Source organism: Numida meleagris, chromosome 9 (genome assembly GCF_002078875.1).
Source record: "Numida meleagris isolate 19003 breed g44 Domestic line chromosome 9, NumMel1.0, whole genome shotgun sequence".
NCBI lineage: Eukaryota > Metazoa > Chordata > Aves > Galliformes > Numididae > Numida > Numida meleagris.
This window is the reverse complement of record NC_034417.1, coordinates 10,325,959-10,345,932: the sequence shown is the minus strand read 5'-3', so window position 1 is coordinate 10,345,932 and position 19,974 is coordinate 10,325,959. Positions and strand designations below refer to the sequence as shown.

At 42.0% G+C, this 19,974-nt stretch overlaps 1 protein-coding gene and 1 long non-coding RNA gene across 2 annotated transcripts in view; both read right to left on the bottom strand.

Annotated features, from left to right (window-relative positions):
* Nucleotides 1-19,531, bottom strand: part of TRPM7 (transient receptor potential cation channel subfamily M member 7) — a 56,074-nt gene extending 36,543 nt beyond the window's left edge. Inside the window, exon 1 of the mRNA XM_021407061.1 lies at nt 18,556-19,531. Coding sequence (XP_021262736.1) covers nt 18,556-18,558 — 3 coding nt within the window. The 5' untranslated portion in view covers nt 18,559-19,531. The remainder of the gene's footprint in view (nt 1-18,555) is intronic.
* On the bottom strand, nt 7,043-18,549 carry LOC110403621. Its single transcript, XR_002441760.1, has 2 exons — nt 10,323-18,549; nt 7,043-7,194 (listed from the first exon to the last, which is right to left on the bottom strand). It is a non-coding gene; the product is annotated as an uncharacterized LOC110403621 (long non-coding RNA).

The following is a 19,974-nucleotide window of genomic DNA, read 5'->3' as shown; positions in this document are numbered from 1 at the left end:
AAAAAAAAACAACAAAAAAAAAAAAACCTTACCACCCTGCCCCTTCATCTCACATTAAGTGTTTTGTAAGAGTCCCTTACCCAACGTTCTACAACAAGAAGACAGCTAAGTTCTGGCAGAGCAGTGATGAAACACAGTGCTACTATAATGCCTCACCAAGCTAGTCTGAAATTCTCCCTGTTAGGTCTGAATTACTTTCTGCATAGTTGTTTCATGTTTGGTAAGATCTTAACAAAACCTCGCGAGGCTTTCAAGGAACAAAAATATAGCAGTAGTAAATATACTAGTATGGCTGATAATCATAAATTTGTTCATGTACAAAAAGATTTCAGTTTATTTTTTCTACTCATTTATGATATTTCATACTGCTGAAGGATTCTAGGTTACAGAATATATGTTACAAAACTAAGTTCAAACTTATCCCGAATACATAACACTTGGACCTGCAACGTTGCATACCGACCCAACAGTTCTTCCGACAACCTTCTTCTATTAAATTAAAACAGCTGAATCAGGAAGCTGATCTGGATTTAAAAAAAAAAAAATAAACAGAATATTTCAGACCATGACTTCTGTGGAAGGCTGGTAATGCAGATTTCACAGACCTCAGTTTCAAATTTAGAAGTGATATCACCTTCTATGGCATCTCATATTCCAGCTTTCAAATCTTTGCTTATACCACACTGGCATTCAATAAAGGCAATAGTTTTTGAAGGAAAGGATCTTCCAATCTTATTTGTCCTTCATTTAAAAATAAGTAGGCTGTATATTCGTTCCCCACTGCCTCCAGTTTTCCAAAAAGCTGAGATTTCCATCCGGGCAAAGAACAACGGTGGATAGTTTCAGCAAGCCTGAAAACAGGCAGATACAGTGGAAACTGTGGCAGGAACATGCACGCTAGCACTGCCACGGAGCAGCCCTATCTGCCTAGGTCTCAAATAACCAACAAAATAAACTTTAAAACATTTGTAGAAAGACTTTCTGTACTCAAGAGCGTCCTTCAGCTTGCCTGTTCAAGGAATTGTCCACTAATAAGTTACTACTTCTTATGTAACCATACACACACTCTTATCTAAGAAACTCACTCCATTGGTCAAACATGTGCTGTATCATGGGACTGAACTGTGATCTCTGTTCAGCTAACACACAGCTGAGCACTGGGCTCCTGCAGCTACAGCTGAAGGGCAGAAATTCCAGACCAACTTTTATCTTACTGCTTTTGTAGTCACATCAAATAAAACCAAACAAACCCAAACTAGGATGAATATAGGATCAAATTAAGGTAATGCCTACCAAATAGCTGGGAATTCATAAAACTTCTTATGGGAAGAGGAGACATAAATAAGATGTATGCTGGATCTCACTCCAAAGACTTCCAGCAGCTTCAAGCAGGCAGTAAGCATGGTGCTAAACTTGTTCTCACTACCATCTAACTGAGCAATATTGAAAACGTGCATTCCAGGCTAAGTGAGGGAACCAAGCCTTTGTGCATGGGGTGGAGTTACCTGAGAGGCAGCTATGCATACATATCACAAAGAAAAGTTTCGTACTGAAAAATCCTGAGAGCACAGCCCATTTTCTCCAGGAAACACCTAGAGACTTGCAGAAAGTCTTCAGAACTTCTTAACTAACATTAAGTACATAAGCAGATGGGAGGAGAAATGAGAAAGGTAGCAGGTACCTGGCATCAAACTGCCTCAAGTTCATCTTAAACTCGTGGCTCCAGCAACACCCAGACTTCTAACTCGCCTGCTTTCCTTGCAATTTGAAATTACATACCTCTGTAATTACTGTTTGTTTGTTGGCTGGCTGTTTGTTAGTTTGTTTTTCTCTTAAAGGAGAGGGAAAGAAAACAAAGCATTTAGCCAGACAGCTTTACAAACTCTAATTAGAAGACTGCTGAAGAAAAATAGCACTGGTCGTCCACAGAATACACAACACACACAAAACAGCTACAAAATTTGTTCCTGAATCAATTAAGACACCACTGAACCTGACCAACTTTTACAGTCACATTTGTTATGTGCAATACTAGAAAAATCACATGCCTAAGTATTATCATAATGCCAAAACGTATTTATAAATATATACATATAGTGTGCTTTCATCTATCCCAGTAGAAAATAGAATATGAAATGTCACTCTCAGCAATGAAGGATACTGCATTAACTTGTAATCATTGTTTAATACTGATTTTTTTTTATTTTTTATTTTTTATTTTTTTGAAGGGCTATTTTACCTTCAGTTCACAACTGGGTTATTTTATTATTATTTTGAAACAACCACCAGTCTCGTCTACAGGAGGAGGTTCTTTCAGCTACGTTTTCCCCACGCACAGCGCAGCACCTCCTGTCACAGAACCTGCACGGCCCAGACACAGACAGGTCCCACTGCACCAGGTGTCTTTGCTATGCTGAAGATCCTGTTCTGAGCACAACAGCTCACCTGCTTTAACTCCACTGGTATGAAACTGAGTGGCTCTAGTTTTCTGGGTTGAAATGTTTCACCAGTGAAAGTAGCACTACAGTCCTGAAAACGCTGGCCTCAACAAAAAAAAAGTTCTATTTTTACTTTAAACAAGAACTGTTGAGGAAGCAGGGAGGGAAAAAAAGAGTAGTCAGAGTATCTTCTGTCAGTTCTACTGCACGGCACATTCAGAAACAAATCTCATCTGAGCCAGCAAGCACAGATATGCATCTCCGTATCAATGGCTCCCTCAGTGCTGGAAACAAACCTTCAACAATCCTATTCTTTATGGAACAGTGCAGGAGATTTGCTTGGACCAGTTTTCACAGCAGCCCAGGTCTGTAACAGAGCAGCTATTGTTTTGTTAAGTTCTTCTCTGACGTAACACAGCCACCACTTAACTCACCAAATCCGTCTGCAGTGCTGGATGCAAAGAATACTTGGGATTTGTCAAAGGCGATTTTTACAGCGCTCTCTCAAACTTGACGAAAATGATTCCAGCGCGCTACTTAGATCCTGGGCAGCTCCTGGGGGAATTTCTCCACCAAACAATTGCAAAGCATGAAACAGAGTTGGTTTTCTTTTGTAGACTTAAGTCTGAAGACCACAAGTTCGTATACAATTCCAAAGCCTTCATTTTTCATCCTGATAAACCAGAATAAAACTCACAGATCTCATGCTTTTGGAACATTTTTATTATGTTCAGACACAATCCATTTTATGTCCATTATAGAATCATAGAATCAGCTAGGTTGGAAAAGACCTACAAGATCACCTAGTCCAACCATCCACCTACCACCAATAACCCCGCTAAACCATGTCTCTCCATGCTATATCTAAATGTTTCTTGAACACCTCCAGGGATGGTGACTCCACCACCTCCCTGGGCAGCCCATTCCAGCGCCTGACCACTCTTTCAGAAAAGTAGTGTTTCCTCATGTCCAGCCTAAATCTCCCCTGGTGCAACTTGAGGCCATTCCCCCTCGTCCTGTCACTAGTTACAAGAGAGAAGAGGCTGACCCCCAGCTCACTACAACCTCCCTTCAGGTAGTTATAGAGAGTGATAAGGTCTCCCCTGAGCCTCCTCTTCTCCAGACTGAAACGACTCCATTATGAAGGAAGCTTCATTGCTGAACTTGACTGAAACGACTCCATTATGAAGGAAGCTATTTTCTAACTGCAACATAGTTCTTTCAAGGAGAAGCTCAGAACAAACCAAAGTACCCTGTGCAGGTGAAGGGAGCGGGGGAAGAAGGGGCAGACACTGAATTCTGCCCTTCGTTTCCCAACTCTGGACTACAGAATTTGGAATTTTATTAAGAAAACTGAAGAAGGTAAACCAGTTTCGCTGTCAATCAGGGTAGGTAAATTGATTTCAGCACAGTTTACATTCGCAATCCTCTAGACTAATGAAATAACAAGGAAAAAAAATTTAGCTCTTCTGAAGAATCTAAATGATTTTCTATGAGCTCCTGGATCAAACAAATCTCAGCGCACTGCACAAAATAGCTCATATACCAAAGCTATGATCTTGAAGTAACAAACCAGGAACTGATCCACTGAGCTTTCAAAGGAAAGGAAAAGAATTCTTCAACCCCAAAATTTGAAGCCTTCGTTTCTGATGAGACAGGTGAAACAAAAGGACTGAAAAGGAGCACGTGGGAAACCACATGGAGAATATAGCTACAGCTTCTCAGCCCGCGTTTTTAACTTCCATACCCACTTTCCTTTGTTCAAATGAGTGACTCCATATAAAAAATAAATATAGTAAAAGTGCATAGAAACGTTTTCAAACCCATCACATACTCCCTGCTTATTTCTGCCAGGGTCCCTCATTCAGAACTCATTTTTAAGGATGTCCAGGCACCAATATAAGCCAATCCCAAACAGCTTACATTTTTAAATACACTATCTACTTTTCCTTCCTCAGCTACAGTGATAAAATTGCATCATTTTCACCTCTCCCAGCACAGATTTATCTGCAGACTACAGCCATTCTCATCTTCTTCTTGCCTGCACTTTGCAAGCCTACACACAATCTTAAATAAGACCAGCAGGAAGGTAAAGTTAAGTCAGCACACTTACCAGTACACGAAAGAAACGATACCAAGCCTTTTTTTTAAGTGGGTCAGTTAACTTCTAGGAGTACCAAGGATGGTCCTTCTCCCTGGTCCCTCCTGCAGGGCACAGCAAGCCATTCTGTGCACATCTGCTACAAGCCCTGCACTTTCTGCCTCACCAGATTTACTGCACGAGAGAATTAGTTCAATTCATACTTCCCATTCCTTGCAAATGTGAGGCTCACCTCGTGTATGCCATGCAGGATGTATGAACAGGCATCCCATAAACTCCTGGTTTATTTTTGGAAGGAATGAAGTTTGGAGCAAGTTATCAGAGGTAAAATAATCCGCAGAGTCCGGATCCGCTGGCTGTCCCTTCCCCATCACACAGGGAATACAATCACAGATGCGAAAAATGAGTTAGCTCAGGAAATACAGTGGTGAGAAAGGGCTCCTGCCACCATCCAAACAATTAATCCTACCCTTAACTTTCTTCTAAATCATAAGCTCAGTTCCAGCTGCCGCTATTCATAGACAGCTTACGCACTGCAAGTTAACTTCACATAATGCGGCAGACACATTTCTGTTTTATTTGAGCTTCAGATTTAAAGAAGGTCCTCCCTTTCTTGTTCATGAAGTGCAAGAACATCTGATTAGTGAGCTATATGCTAAAGCACATTAGAATGACAAAAGCAAACTGGAATGGTATATGTTGTTGGTCTTGCTCTACCACCTATTACCCTGTTCTGTTGACATATCTGACTTATTTTTAATGTCACGTGAAGAAAGGGACTGCTCTATCATCACAAGATGAGTTTTGGTGCCTGCTGACCCAAGTAGGCTATTATTAACTCACTAGAGCAATGGAATTTTGTTATCACTACAGGATGTTTGACATAGCTGGCCTCAGACAACCCTGTCAATATCTTTAAATTAAAAATACCTTAGAATTAAAAACAATCAAGAAAGGCTTGTACCCATGTTTAAATCACTACAGATCTATAATACTTCTCTAAGTAGCATAGGTGAGAGGAAGAGCAGAAGAACACACCAGAGTACATGCAAAATAGGTGACAGCACCAGGTCACTGCTAAGGATGATGAAGTTTCATATAGCTTGTCTTTAGGCACAGTAACAAGGAGAACCAATTTACGTTTACAACCAGAACTCTGGGCATTAGGAACAAGGCCCATCACCAAACATGCAATCAAAGAGCAGCCTGAAACAGATTTGGAATTCTGTTCACTTTGACAGTGAGCGCTATTAAAAACTCATTTTATACAGTCTACACAAGTCAACTCAGATCAGAGAAATTACTAATATTAGGCTAGTTTTAAAATATGAGCATTTGACCTGAGGTCTGATAGGGACAGGAATTAGTCATGCAGTCTCTGAAGTGCCTTTATTTCCTTGGTAAGAGGAGCACATGTGCTACTCATGGGCAAGATCGCAGAGCTGTGATAGGGCATATTGTCTTCGCTCCTGTTCTCTATATTCTCTCAGCCTGTACATCTGTGCACACAAAATAAGTCATTATTTGCTAGCTACAGTAGGGGAAGCAACCATTCTGGTCAATTATCTATAGCAGGGTTGTTAGAGATGAAAATAGGATGAAGTAGAATAAGAGAGAAGCAAATTAGGAGAAAATAAGAATTTGCTATAGTACAGCTCACCTGATATAGAATTACGAAAATTTCAGTATTCTTACATTCAGCTCGTTAACAAAGAGCTAGTAGACTCAGTTAGGCTTCCTCTGCCTGTCAGCACAGAGAACCAGCTCTCATAACAGAGCTAGCTAAGCCCGTGGTTGCTCAAGAGTCTACACTGACTTCAACCCTAATCTCCGGGCAAAGTAACGCAACAGCATTCTATAGACACCCACTGACCTAAACTCTTATCAGAAGGTAAAGTTCCTCACTAAAAATATGTGGGTAGTTTCTGTTTATTCTAGAAAAGTGCAAAGAAGTTAACTGTGTTTATTTAGGCAAATGTAAAAGCAGCTAATTTTTACCAGAAATGATACCTAATCCTCACTTACAGGCACTTCTAACGATTTCCATCCTGTTTCTGGGATGAACAATCAGTTGTTTGAGCTACTTGCTCTTATTTTGTTGGTTTCTCACAAGGCTAATCTAAAGATCCATTCCAAACGGCTGCTCCCCAACTGAAAGAATGTTGAAGCAATGCAGGTAACTCCATAGGATGTACAATTTACAGACTCAGTCTTCTCTCTTGGCTTGTGTTAAATGCACAATGATCCAGTTATCTTCTGCTGAAGGAGACGGAAGATGCTGCTGTTTTTTTCAGCTCTTCTATCTGATGTTAATGCAGAATTGCAAGTTACCCCCCCAAAAAAGCTACCTGCAACACATGTATGTTAAATACCACAAGCCTAAATAATCACACTCAAAATAAATGTACAATTTTTAGAGTATATTCTGAAAAGTAACCAACTTTTTCTTTTTTTGCTGGGTGTAGGGAAGACTAATCTAAATGATACTGTAAGAACACAATGCTACTTCAGGAAGAATTTCTGTTTATTTTCATTTTTTTTCCAGCTACTCATTTCCAGTTAAATCCACCGGCGTTGAGTGATGTGTGGCACGGTGCCCTGCCTCAAGCTCCTCAGTGGCCCGCTGAAGGAAAGGAGTGAAGGCAGACTAGAATTCTAGAATAACAAAGTCAAGAGTAATGAGGCAGCGTTCTGGCAATAGCAAAACAAAGATACATAAGAAATACTTGTTTTAACAGATGCAAACCTTAGAATTACACAGTGAAGGTGCCGTCACAGAAGACAAGCTGAGCAAGTCTCCACCGTGCCCTCCCACCCTCTTCCCAGATGTGCCCCTGTCTCCCACCAGAATTCCCACACCAGCCCTCTGACGAGGTCACTCAGCTCCCCAAGCCTGCATAACATTACTTCCAGGAAAGCAGATAGCAAGTAGATTTGACGTCAGAATTAACTGATCCAGATGCACAAACTAAGGCAGCAGAAAGAACCACACGGTCACGATGAGAGTGGGAACAACGGAATTAGGACAACCCCTTTGGCAGCAGTAAGCTATTGGGCTAGCAAACAGCACAGCTGATCTAAGCATACTGTCAAGATGCATCAAAATAATCCCCCAGAGCACACTTACTCTGGGCATCCAAGAAAAGATCACAGATCTGTCATGCAAAAAGGCATTCTTTTTAAGCACCTGCCTCCTGATGTTCAGGAAGGAAGGGAAGCTAAGATGGTGTTGCTTTATTTCTTGGAGAGCTGCCAACGAAGCAAGAACATTTTGCCTAAGGTCAGGTATTAGGTGAGCAGATATCCTGGGTTTGAGAAAAACATTCACAGAATCACAGAACTGTAGGGGTTGGAAGGGACCTCTGTAGATCACGTAGACCAAACCACTGCTAAAGCAGGTTCCCTACAGCAGGTCACACAGGGAAGTGTCCTAGTGGGTTCTGAATATCTCCACAGGAAAGTCCACAGCCTCTATGGGCAGGCTGTTCCAGTGCCATGACATCTTCAAAGTAACGAAGTTTTTCCTCATTTTCATATAGCCCCAAGGGGGGGCTGGCTCACAGCCTACCAGTTGTCCACCAGGACACCCAGGTCCTTCTCCACAGGGCTCCTTTCCAGCAGATGAGCTCCTAACCTGTACTGATGCATGTGGTTATTTCTCCCCAGGTGTGGACTCTGCACTTGACCTTGTTGTCTTCACCCAACTCTCCAGTCTGTCCAGGTCTCACTGAATGGCAGCATGGCCTTCTGATGTGTCAGCCACTCCTCCCAGCTTCATATCATGAGCAAACTTGCTGAGGGTGCGTTCTATTCCTTCATCCAGGTCGTTGATGAAGACATGGAACAAAACCAGACTGACTCTCGGGGAGCACCACTGGGTACAGGCCTCCAACCAGACTCTGTGCAGCTGATCACAACCCTCTGAGCTCTGCCAGTCAGACAGTTCTCAGTCTGCCTCACTGTCCATTCATCTATCCCACATATAAGCTTACCTACCAGGATGTTAAGGGACACAGCATCAAAAGCCTTGCTGAAGTCAAGCTACACAACATCTACTGCTCTCCTCTCATCTACTTGGAAACAAAAGTTCAAGTCTTGTACGTTTTCTACACCAGGAAGAAAGCACAGCCCAAAGTTTATTGTATTATGTTGTCTAGCAAGGGACTGTGATTATTTTCACAGCGAATACTTCTTCTCATGGTCTACAAAACAGCAAATACAACCAGATTGATGCATTCAAACAATGCTTTGTTTGTTAGCAGAACAGCCACCTGTAACACTAGCTTGGAGCTGAAACCAGGACACACACGATCAGTGCCTTCTGTTCTTTCCCTACAAAACCAACCTAACACCACCACACTGTTCTGTTAATGCATTTGAAACAATTGCATAGTAAGCGAAGAGTCCCCAAGTTCTACACAAAGAGGCAGAATTTATGAAGAAAATTGCATGCATACAAGCTGATTTTCCTACGGCTTAAAAACTTGAAAAGGATTTTTCTGCATAAGACTTTTATAAAAGGAAGAAAAAGTAAGGTCAATTGCTCAATGAGGCAAAGACACAAATCCTCATCAAAAGCATTTCTGAAGTTGGAACAAACTAAAAGGACAAAGGTTAGTTAAGGGGATATTCCACTTTGCAGTGCCTCCGGCTACAGTGCCAGTTTTGGAGGTTAATGTCCATCCCAGTCTCCACATCTTTGCTCAGTGCCTCTCTTCCAGTCCAAGGTAAGTGCCCAAAGGGCTGCCCCGTGAACTAGTTTGCAGCACAACCCCACAGATGTTTTCAGCAGCACAGTTGAGAAGTCAGCAAACAATAGCTTGTGAAATAGGGAAGAACAAACCTCTTCCAACTAGCTCTGCATCCACAGGTATTGCAACACGAGACCATACTAAATTCCTAGAAAGTTGTTAAGGATATTTGTCAGCTTTGGTATCAGCAATTCATTACTCTTTCCCTAGAACAAGATTACTGCTATAAGCAAGAATTCCTTCTAGATAAACCACTCTCAAACTTTCTGGGCTGAAGCTCACCCTCAGCCATATAGCTTTCCAATGCTTTCAGTTCAGTTTTTTACATCTGCTATTTAACAGAATTCTGAAATCTACTGTTTGGACAACACTGAAGTCAGGGAACAGAAGGAAAACAGCAATACTTTGTAATTTAAAATATCATTAGCTGCATCCACTTCTGTAGGTTAACTAATTTTTGTAATTGAAGAGAAAGTTGATTAACTGTTCTGCAATTACACAACTGGTATTTTTAGGCTCCAATTACGTGTCACTTAGGCACATAACCTATTTAGGTGATTGAAGTTATGCCCAGCAGCATTTGCATGATCACAGCTACCATTAGGCCAGGCTTTGAAAAGAAGCTGGGCTTTTTCAGACTGGCTCTAGCCACAAACTAGTATGCTGGATTGAGCTTACTACACAAAGCTAATTAGACATGCGATTTTAATGATGTGGTACATCAACATGACTGTCTTTGAACTTGGTCACATGGCTGCAGTGCTGAGCTTTATTAAACTCATTAGCAGAACACAGCTACGCTCTCTCCTACCCCAAATGAACTGGTTCAGCTTCTTCAGAAATTTAAACAAGGATGGGAATAGCATGAAAAAGCAAATAAGCATGTTAAGATCATGGAGAATATATTTTTGTTTTGTTTTGTGAGAACAAATACTTTGTTCTGTTACCAGTAGTGCATCATTTGCCATTACAAATACCAGTAGTGAATCATTTGCCATTATAAATAGCTTGATGGGAGGGATTCAAACCCACCTTTGTGCAGGCTCAGTTCACAAAGAAGGACTGCAGCACAGCATATCTGGGAAAAAAATGTTAGCTAACTTACATTTGGTAGAGTACATTCAAAAAAGGTCAGGGAAAACATCCTCTCAGAACTGCAATTATTCAAGCATAGCTACTCCATGCCTACAGCACAATTAGACAAAGTCTGCAACACAGTTTGGTTTATATTTTGATGAGGCTACAGAACCTGATTCGTGCTGGCACAGCTCCATCCACGCCAGCACACAAAGCTGTAAGGTTTAGAAAACAATCCCATACAGCAGGTGATACGCAGAGTAATCAGAACAGTTACCAATGTGATGGCACAAATCAACTCTCAAGCATCTCAGAACAAGCTTCCACAGCAAATTCACAGCTGATGTGAAGTTTGGGGTGAAACAATCTCATTTTCCTAAGACTCTGCACATGCTCCCACCATATCTCGTATCAGTGCTGGCATTTACACAGTCACATGGAGAGCAGATTCGGGGAAATGACCGACAAAAAAATTAATCCTCAAAAAAAAAAAAAGTGACTAGATTTTTGTTCAATTCGGATCTTGGAAACAGCTGAGTGACTGAGCAGAGTGAAGCACAAAGGGAGGATTGGAAAGGCAACAGTCAGGGCTTAGAAGGGTTTACATCGTGGATGTCCAAACTTTTGGCTTGCCTGGGCCACACTGAGGGAAGAGAAATTGTCTTGGGCTGTATATAAAATATATAGTATAGTTAATGCATATAATTAACCAAATATTTTCTTTTTTTTTTTATTAAAACATTACAAGAAGAACAACAAAAACATAAAACTAGTGGCATAATTGACCTTGTTTTTGTGAAACTAAGTCTGGCTCAATGGAAGTGGTTACAATTCTCAGTGAATTCTCAAGGTATCTGATTTTTGATGAAATTTTACCCTTCCTGCACTACATCTTTGAAAACTGTTGTTCACAAATGTACATACCACCAAAAAGTGACAGCATCAATAAAGCGTGGTTGTGAAGCGAGGGAGATTTTTCTCTGGTAAGAGAGGTCTCATAAAAGTCTAGTAGAGACGCAATCAATTTTTTCTTTGAGTTGAACATTTGATATACAATATTTGATTGCAATGTTATACATTCTATTCGAAAATTTTCAGATAATGTATATATGTTAACTAACAACAGAGTCAGAAATGTACCAAAAAACTGATCATTTTTTTCAGCAATCTTGAAACCTATTCTCAAATTCCTTTATCAAAACGGAAAGCAGGACTGCATACGTTCACTGTTCACAGAAGTGTGTTTAGCCAGTGGATCAAAATGCATACAATTGCCACAACTTGAGCTAGTACCGCACTGCACCCTGTGCCCGGGCTTCAGTCCAGACACTGTTAACAGCACACCAATGGGTTGGTTGTTGCCGAGTGCTGGGTACATGCCCGGGGCCGTGCCAGGCCACATGCAGCCTGGTTTAGACTGACCTACAACCACACCTGAGCGTTCTAGCAGATCTGGGAGTGGCTACTAAAGATGTTATGGTGCTGAACATCAACCTCAGCCCTTATCTGGGATTATTATTCTGTAATACATGTATTCACACCTCAGGTACGCCAGGTCAGTCTTGGGAATTAAACTCAATGTAGTGAGGAATTATTGGAATATGTAGACTGTTAACTAATACTAGTTCTAAAAGTGCCCCAGGTTTTGATATTTTTAGGCAGTAAGTGCTTTTGAAATACAGTTCTCCCAACAGAGCAACTAAAAATTCATTTACAGAGGTATAAGTTTAAGTTTTAAGAGTCAAGTTTGTCAAGTCTGCATTCCACAGAAACCAATTAACACTTTGCAGTATTAAGATTAGGAGGAGGAAAACTTTGCAGGTATTAGGACAAAAATTGTCAAACGTGAACATCCAAGACAGTGGCTTATAAAGTGAAAACTGTTTCTGTTCATCTCTTAGCTAAGGTAGCAAGAATCAAGTAGATAAGATTAAGAAAATAAGTACCTGCTGGCAGAGAGAGAAGTGGGAACAATGCACGAAACAAAGGCCAGTATTCAGTTGCAATAACTATTGTATTAAAACTGGCTAAGCTGCAACTGACACTTTCCCAAGCCCTGAAAAATTACAGCAAAAGACTAAACTAGATTAATTTATAGTTGTAAATGAGAAAGTGTTCTCAGAAAAGGAATGTATTGGTGTACAAGAGAAAATACATACAGCAGTAACCAAGGACAAGGCTGCCACAGCCCGTGACATAGCTCCCAAGTTCTCCAGTCCAGAAAGAGGCTGCACACACACTCACTCTTGCATTCACATGTGCCACCACATCAAGGGTTTTCTGAACACCTGAAGCTTCCGCAGCCTGCGGCACCGGCGCTGTGCCGTTAACGGGAACGCTCACAGCTCCAGGATCTGCAGCTCCAGTGGCTGTCAGGCCACGACAAAACCGCGCATCAGAACGGGCACCCCAATGTAACAAAAGCTGAGGTGCAAAGCGCTGCGAAGTCTTAAGTCAGCCTGAGGATAAAGTAAGAAAAAGAAGATAGGAAAGAGGAGGCGATCCATATGGTGGAGGATGCATCAAAGTCACGTATCTGGGAACTCTTCCAGCTGTTGGAAGAGATTAAAAGGAAAATCAACGTCACTCAACGGCTGCAGAGTAACTGGGAGATGTTTCACCATTTCCAGTGTTAAGTTTTGAGAACAGCCAATTCTTCTTCAGTTGTCCAAAATGTTTTAATTCAGTTCACATATTTCAGAAAACTATATCCAAGCCATTTTAAGAACTGTTAATCCTGCATCTGGGCATTTTCTACAACAGGTTCAAACACCACTCTTAAAAGGGAGATGACTTCAAAAGAACACAGGTTGGCTTAGAGGTAACAATGGCTCTTGAGGAAAATCTTCAAAAATAACTTCTCTATTTTCCTCTGTAAACCAAACCTGCTATTGAATGTGTTTTTTCTAGGTCTGTTATTCTAATACTTTGCTCCAAACTGTGAAGACCTAAGCTGATTTATAGTTGTTAGCAGTAAGTCTAGACATTGATAAGATTCACATGCATACTTTTCAGATGTAGGCAAAGTCTACGCACACATTTACCCATATTCTTTAATATTACACATTAATCAGTTGCAAACACTTTGGAAAACACAGGATGCACATTTGAACAAAATAAATATTTCCTATTGGACTGTGTGTAAACTGATGATCTCAACAGGTTGAAAATGAAGTTGCAGTAAGGTTGCACAGGTTCCATATCAACTCTTTGTGAAATAGTCTTCAAGTTGGATATCGCCTGAAGACACTGCTCGTCAAACGACGTCCAGTAAAGAGCCGACTTCATTACTGAATCAAACTCTGACTTTGCAGCTGTAGAAATTGAACTAATATGTGCTAGCACACGTCACCTGCCATGCTCCTTCAACCAAAATAAAGATGGTTTGGGATGCACTAACTCAGCAATCGCATTTTTTTTCCCATGTACAGAGTTCAAACATTTCAGAAAATGCTCCTTCAAGTTGGTTCATAAGAGGAAAAAAAAAATACTGCTCTTAACATAAATGTTAGGTAACTCATTACACTGATCTGACTTCACTGAAACAATTTATTGAGGAAATTCAGTGGGTAATCTTATCTTAGGATAAAAAAATTAAAAGCAGAATTAAAGTTTAATCTAGACCATCTCAGTAACATGTGAATTTTGAACTAGTTAAGGGGAAAAAAATGCATAACTTGGTTTATAAGTTAAATCATCCCCTAATATGCTGTCAGGTTGTTACCGTACTTGCCACTCTCCTTAGCAGTTAATGGCTACATTTATCTTACAGACTATTCCTGCAACGTTCTCGCACGGTAAGTTGTTAAATCATTTTTCATTTTTAAATATTCTAGCCCTTTGGTAAGGCAGCTTTTCAAAACTGTCAGCACCACAGTCAGCACAGCAGTTATTTTTCTATCAGTATCTCTCACGCATTTGAAACACTTTTCCTCCAGTTCTTGAGGAGGACAATAAGGATAACTTAACAACGTTTACTGCTGAGTTTTCCTCTTGATTTTTTATGTCATTATCCCTTCAGGAGCACACTGTCCACTCATTGGAAAGAACAGATGGGCAAGGAACTTCCTCTGCTTGCCTACAGCAATGAGACAATCTGCATCCTCCCTACTTCTGTGCAAGAATTACAGCAGCTGGGAAAAAAAAAAAAACAACAACAAAATAAAACCACAAACTTCAGCTGAGCTGCACCATGGTTCTAGCAAAGCCGGGAATTAAAGCAAGCAGCTCACACCCCTGCTTCCAAACAGCCTGCCTCCACTTTTACATGTTACCAAAATATAGGTGTCAAGAAGACTAGAGAAAAGGAAGAAGGGGGGTGGGGGTTAGAACATTTTCAGGGGAGGTTGAAGACGTTATACTGACATGACACCTTGACTTGTACATTCTAATTATCTAAGCAAAAAAGATGGGATCAACTCAAGTGATCAAGCTCTTCTTCCCTTTTAATTTTCATTAGAGGGGAAATGACCTTTAATCGAGAGAGTAACATTTATTCTGACTTTGTTATTACTTTTTGGTGATCAATGAAGCTATTTTAAAAAGCACACATTTACTTAAACACATACATTAAAAAAAAAAAGAGAAAGACATTACAAGAGCAGTGTTACTGTAGTTGCCTCCAAATGGAGACAGGCTTAACTGAAGAAACAACCCCAAGATAGAACACTGAGTTCTTTCTCTGAAATATTTGAAATTTACACGCCAGTAAAACAGACGATTTTCAGGATCCTGTACTGAAGAGTTACCGTTTCTCTTCTCTTCAATTACGTTAGCTGTGGGATGCAGCAAAGGAAGTAGTTTTGCTGTTATTCCTCCACCCCTAAATCAATTAAAGGAGCTCAAAAAACTTTCCAGCTGAACAGCACAATGCAAGTTGTAAGTTCTGTGCAAAAAATCACACTCCTTTAAAGACTGCAAAGGAACTCTATTAGGAAATAAAATACAGTAATAAGATCATGGGGAATACAAAGGCAAAGAAGGAATGTTTGGGGCCAGTGAAGAAAGCAACAAGCCTCTTTAGAGCTTGTCCCCAGGTCAGTCAGTACTACCTGCTATTCTTCATGGAAACTGTGAAGCATATTCTCACTTGTTAAAGGCCACCACTGCTCAAGAGTTTCAGAAGGAAAAAGGGACACTATCTTTAATGATCATAAAATTATCCAAATACATACAGTGAGATTATTCAATAATCTATCATTCGAAAAGATAGCTGACATGATTTCAACCAGGGAAGCTAACATGCACCAAGTTTCTCTTTTACTCACTATTCTAAAGACTTCTGGAAACACTGTTTGTTCAGTTTACGCAATTTTGAATGCTGTGAATGCTTAAGGAAAAGAAAAAAAGGCAAAAAAGATAAAGCTGCTTATGATAAACCAAACATGAAAATCAAGGGCTGAATCAGATGACAGTGACTGAATCTCAGCTTTTTAAGAGAACTTTGGAAATTAATTAATAAAAATGCCATTCCAAACAATGGCTATCAGAGTTTGATACCTATTAATGCAGAGCGGGCTTAATTTTATTGCTGTATACTAATAAAATGACAACTTTCCTAAGAAGACATAGCTTTCCACGTAACATTAAGGAGTTCACCTCTCCTGCTGAGTCTCCCTGTGAGACAGAATTATTCAGATTAGAAACAAGAAATACGACCTCAAAGGTATAACTTCAATTCTGGAAAACACACACGTTATCTTACTGCCTGTTTGCCTTTAAAGAAGTGGAACAAAAAATAGAACCAAAGTTACTTCTTCCAGCAAATTACTACGGCACACAACTACTGCAGCCAAAGTAGACACAGTTAAAAGAAAAGAGATTCCAAAAGAAATAAAAATCTCTCTCTCAAAAAAAAAAAGAGATACATTTTTCAGGTTAAGTATATAATATTATTCTCTTGATTTTGCAGTGCAAAAGCCACTAAGGCTTTAAAGTCTGGAACTTCAAATCTGGGCTTCTGTCAGACAAGATGCTGACATAGTCAATTTATTAAAAATGCCACTGCTAGTATAACCAGGTATTAAACTCCAAATAATTAGACCAATCGGGGTCTTTCTGGGAAAGAAAATCCAACTTACTATGCAAAATCCTGTCAAGCATATATATCATAGACTATAAAAGCATCTCCCTTCCCTTCACGTGCGCTTTTTGACACATCTTCTTAGAGAGTACAGGTGAAAAATGGGCAACATGGTCAAACCCCAACCATGTCGGTATGAGTTATGTAGGTCTGTTTAGAAAACGCTCAGCTTCACAACGGTCTGCAAGAAGTAAAACCATTAACAGAATGCATCTCAGTGAGGGGCTTCAAAGAGAAGCAGGAAATTTTCCAGCCTTAGTGCAAAACTTCCAGGAAAGGAAAAAGCACAGCAAGGGGTAAAGATAACCATAAGAAAGGACAGGGGTTGGGATGCTGAAGTCTATCACCAGCAGAGCAGAGCGAGCAGGGAGGAGGCGATAAGACAAAAAGGTGAATGTGGCAAGACCGGAGCTAAAAAGAACGTCAAGGAACAAGAAAAACAGATGTTTAAGACACAATAGAGTATCTCTGTCAAAAAGGTAATTCACACGGGGGATGATCTGACAGAATTTTTTTAAATATAAGCGAAATATCTGTTAAAGGTAAGGTCATATTTCAAGGTACCTTCAGATGCTTCTATTTGTACGATGAGTGAAAGTTACCCTTCCAAGCAAGCTAAAAAAAAAATCAAAATAAAATATCAGGAAACTAAAGCAGAAACACAAGAACTGCCTAAATTCTTCCACATGTACAAAAAGTTTTTTCTCCCCCTTTAAATAGCAAAGTCAAGAGTGGCATCATACCAGAAGGTATGAGGGATGATACAGCAGACGCTTATCTCACACACACATACACTAAAAAAAAAAAAAAGCTGAACTCTCAACAGTCACATTGAGCAGTGCACTCTTCAGAACACTGATTTAATGCTGGACACAGTCCAGAAGTTCTTAAAAGCTGCTACATAGTGATGGAGCAGCAGAGAAACTTTGAGTAAAATGAACCTGCATGGCACGTCCTGTAACAGGTTGTTTATCTGGGCTGACTGAAGAGTAGTTACAAAATATCATGTAATAGGTGATAACAGCTAGGGAAGTATAAAAACGCTGCAAATAGGTTACAAAGGATCAGTTTACAAATCTGTAATGGTTAAGACCCATCAGTATGTTTCTAGGTCAAGAAAACCCCAGCAGAACATCAGAACTAAACTTAAAAAGCCATCACCCCTCAGCTGAGAAGATCAGAGTACCACTCGGGTGGAAGGCACAGGGTGCTCCTGACAGAAGGCTGCACTTTCAGCTTCCTTCTAAACGAGCTTCAGATTTTCAGATTCTAGAAAAAGCTCCCATTTCTTTGTAGCTGACAGATAAAGTCAGACTTGTAGGTGTGAATCCGTGTGGTTTTGAGCAATATGCTGCAAAATAAAGCACCACTCCGTTTAAAATTAAACAAAGCATCTGATGAGAAGTTCTAGCAGTGTTGAAATCCACGGATCTCTCTCCACGCTCGGATTCCCAGAACGATCTGAGAGCACTCTCCGCACACTGGCTCACTCCAAACCCAGTAAATATCGATTATGAAATAAACTAATAAGGATGAAGAACTGAATTTAACTGCAGTGCCAGAAGCAGCAGTGGAGTTAAAACTGCTTTCTTTGCGGAGGTTCATGCACCTCTTTGTAAGGGTGCACGTTCTCCAGAGCACGCGAAAACGCTTAAAAACTTTGAAAATGAACGGGTAGAAAGACGAAAACGAAAGAAGCACCGCATCCCAGAGAACCAAGCACGTGAACTCTAGCAGCCAAAGCCATTATGACGGATGGCGGCCGCGCTTCCGAGCGGCGCAGCCCCGGCGCTGAGGGCAGCAGGGCGGCGCTGCCGGACCAGTGCGCACCGCACCGAGCGGCTGCGGGAACGGCGGGCGCCTCACGCAGCGGCTCGGGCAGCCCGGGAGAGCAGGGCCGGGCCGGGTCGGGCCGAGCCGCCGGCGGGCACTGAGAGGGGACGAGGCCCGGGCGCAGTGCCGACCGTTAGCGGCCGGGCCTCCCCTTCCGGCACTGAGCTGACAGCCCGGGGTCCCCCGCCCCGCTGCAGCACAGCGCGCCGCGGAACAGCGCCCCGCCGGAGGGCCGGGACGGGTCCCGCTCCCCTCTCCCCGCCGCCCCCTCACCATTCTCCTCAGGGCCGGGCTGGGTCTCGGCGCCGACTCTGGCTCTCCTCGCGCCGGGCAGCTCCTGCTCGTGGTTCGGCGTCGGCGGTGGCGGGGCCTGTCTCCATCTATCGGGGCTGAGCTCGGCGGCTGCGGAGGGCCGGGTGGGGAGAAGCCGGGCGAGGACAACGCTCCCGGGTCGGAGGGGAGAGCGGGGCGAGGAGGACGGCGTCAGCTCGACTCCACACCGGGACCCAGCGCTCGCGGCGACCTCGGCCCGGCAGCTCTTTCTCATAATTGTGCGACTCAGCCGGCGGAGAGCCGCGGCGCTGCCGCGTCAGCGCGCACCGCCCCCGGGAGGAGGGGGCACCCGCGCGGCGCTGCCCTGCCCGCCGCTTCCCGCCCGCCGCGTGGCTCCTCACGGCCGCCCTCGGGGCGAGGGCGGGACGAGGGCCGAGCCTCGGCCTTCCCGCTCGTCTCCACAGCTCGGACGGCGGCCCGAAGCACTCTGACACGTTAAATGGCCGTCAGGGGCCCTGCGGGGCCCGGCCCTCTTACCCTTAGAGCTTGACACCTTTTCGAGCCTTTTTTAATGCAAACACATAAGCTTTAGCAACGATCTTTAAAACTTCAAAGTGACCAAACGCATTTTTAAGCTCAGTATGAGCAAACTTAGAGCAGTTTGTTTGGGGGGGCAGGAGGGGAGAGAAGGAGGCTGCACATATTGTAACTCTACCGCAGCCTGCACTGGGCCCAGTCTGACCATGACCAGCCAACGACAGCCGTGGATCAGCATCACTAAGCAACAAGCCCTGTACAAGAACTCCCATTGCCCATTTCATCACTTATCTTTTACATCAAGCTGTGTACTAAAGCAAACCAACAATCAGAATTTCTAAAGGAAGACAAGTGATTATTTTAGTTTGTTTCAACTTACTTGCATTTGCTAAATATGGAAAATAAAGATCTCCAAGAAAAAAATCTCTCCTCTGAACTGGATGTCCAACATCACTGCTGAACTGCTAACTTCTATTTAAGGCACACACGCTTAATTCCCTGTTTCCTTTGCAAACACAACATGGTTCAAAAGTGAGTTAAATCTGGCTCAAAGGCCCTGGCACTGTTTGTAAAATACCACAGCCCTACAAGAGTGTTCATTTTGTATGGTTCAAATACATTTTAAGTATTGTGGCACATGTATGTTTCTTATCATTTGTCTGTCCTATTCTGAGTTCGTGCTGCATCTGTTGCTGACAGCCTGAGGTTCAGCACCTACAGATTTACTACATCAACTCCAATGATTAGAATGGGTTCATTAAATCAAATCAAGCAATAACAAAAGCAGCAGAATTGGCAGCTAGATGCCAACTGTTGTCAGCTTTACGTGTGGCCTGTTGGATGGATGCACCACTTTCCCAACAATGCAATTCAACACCAACA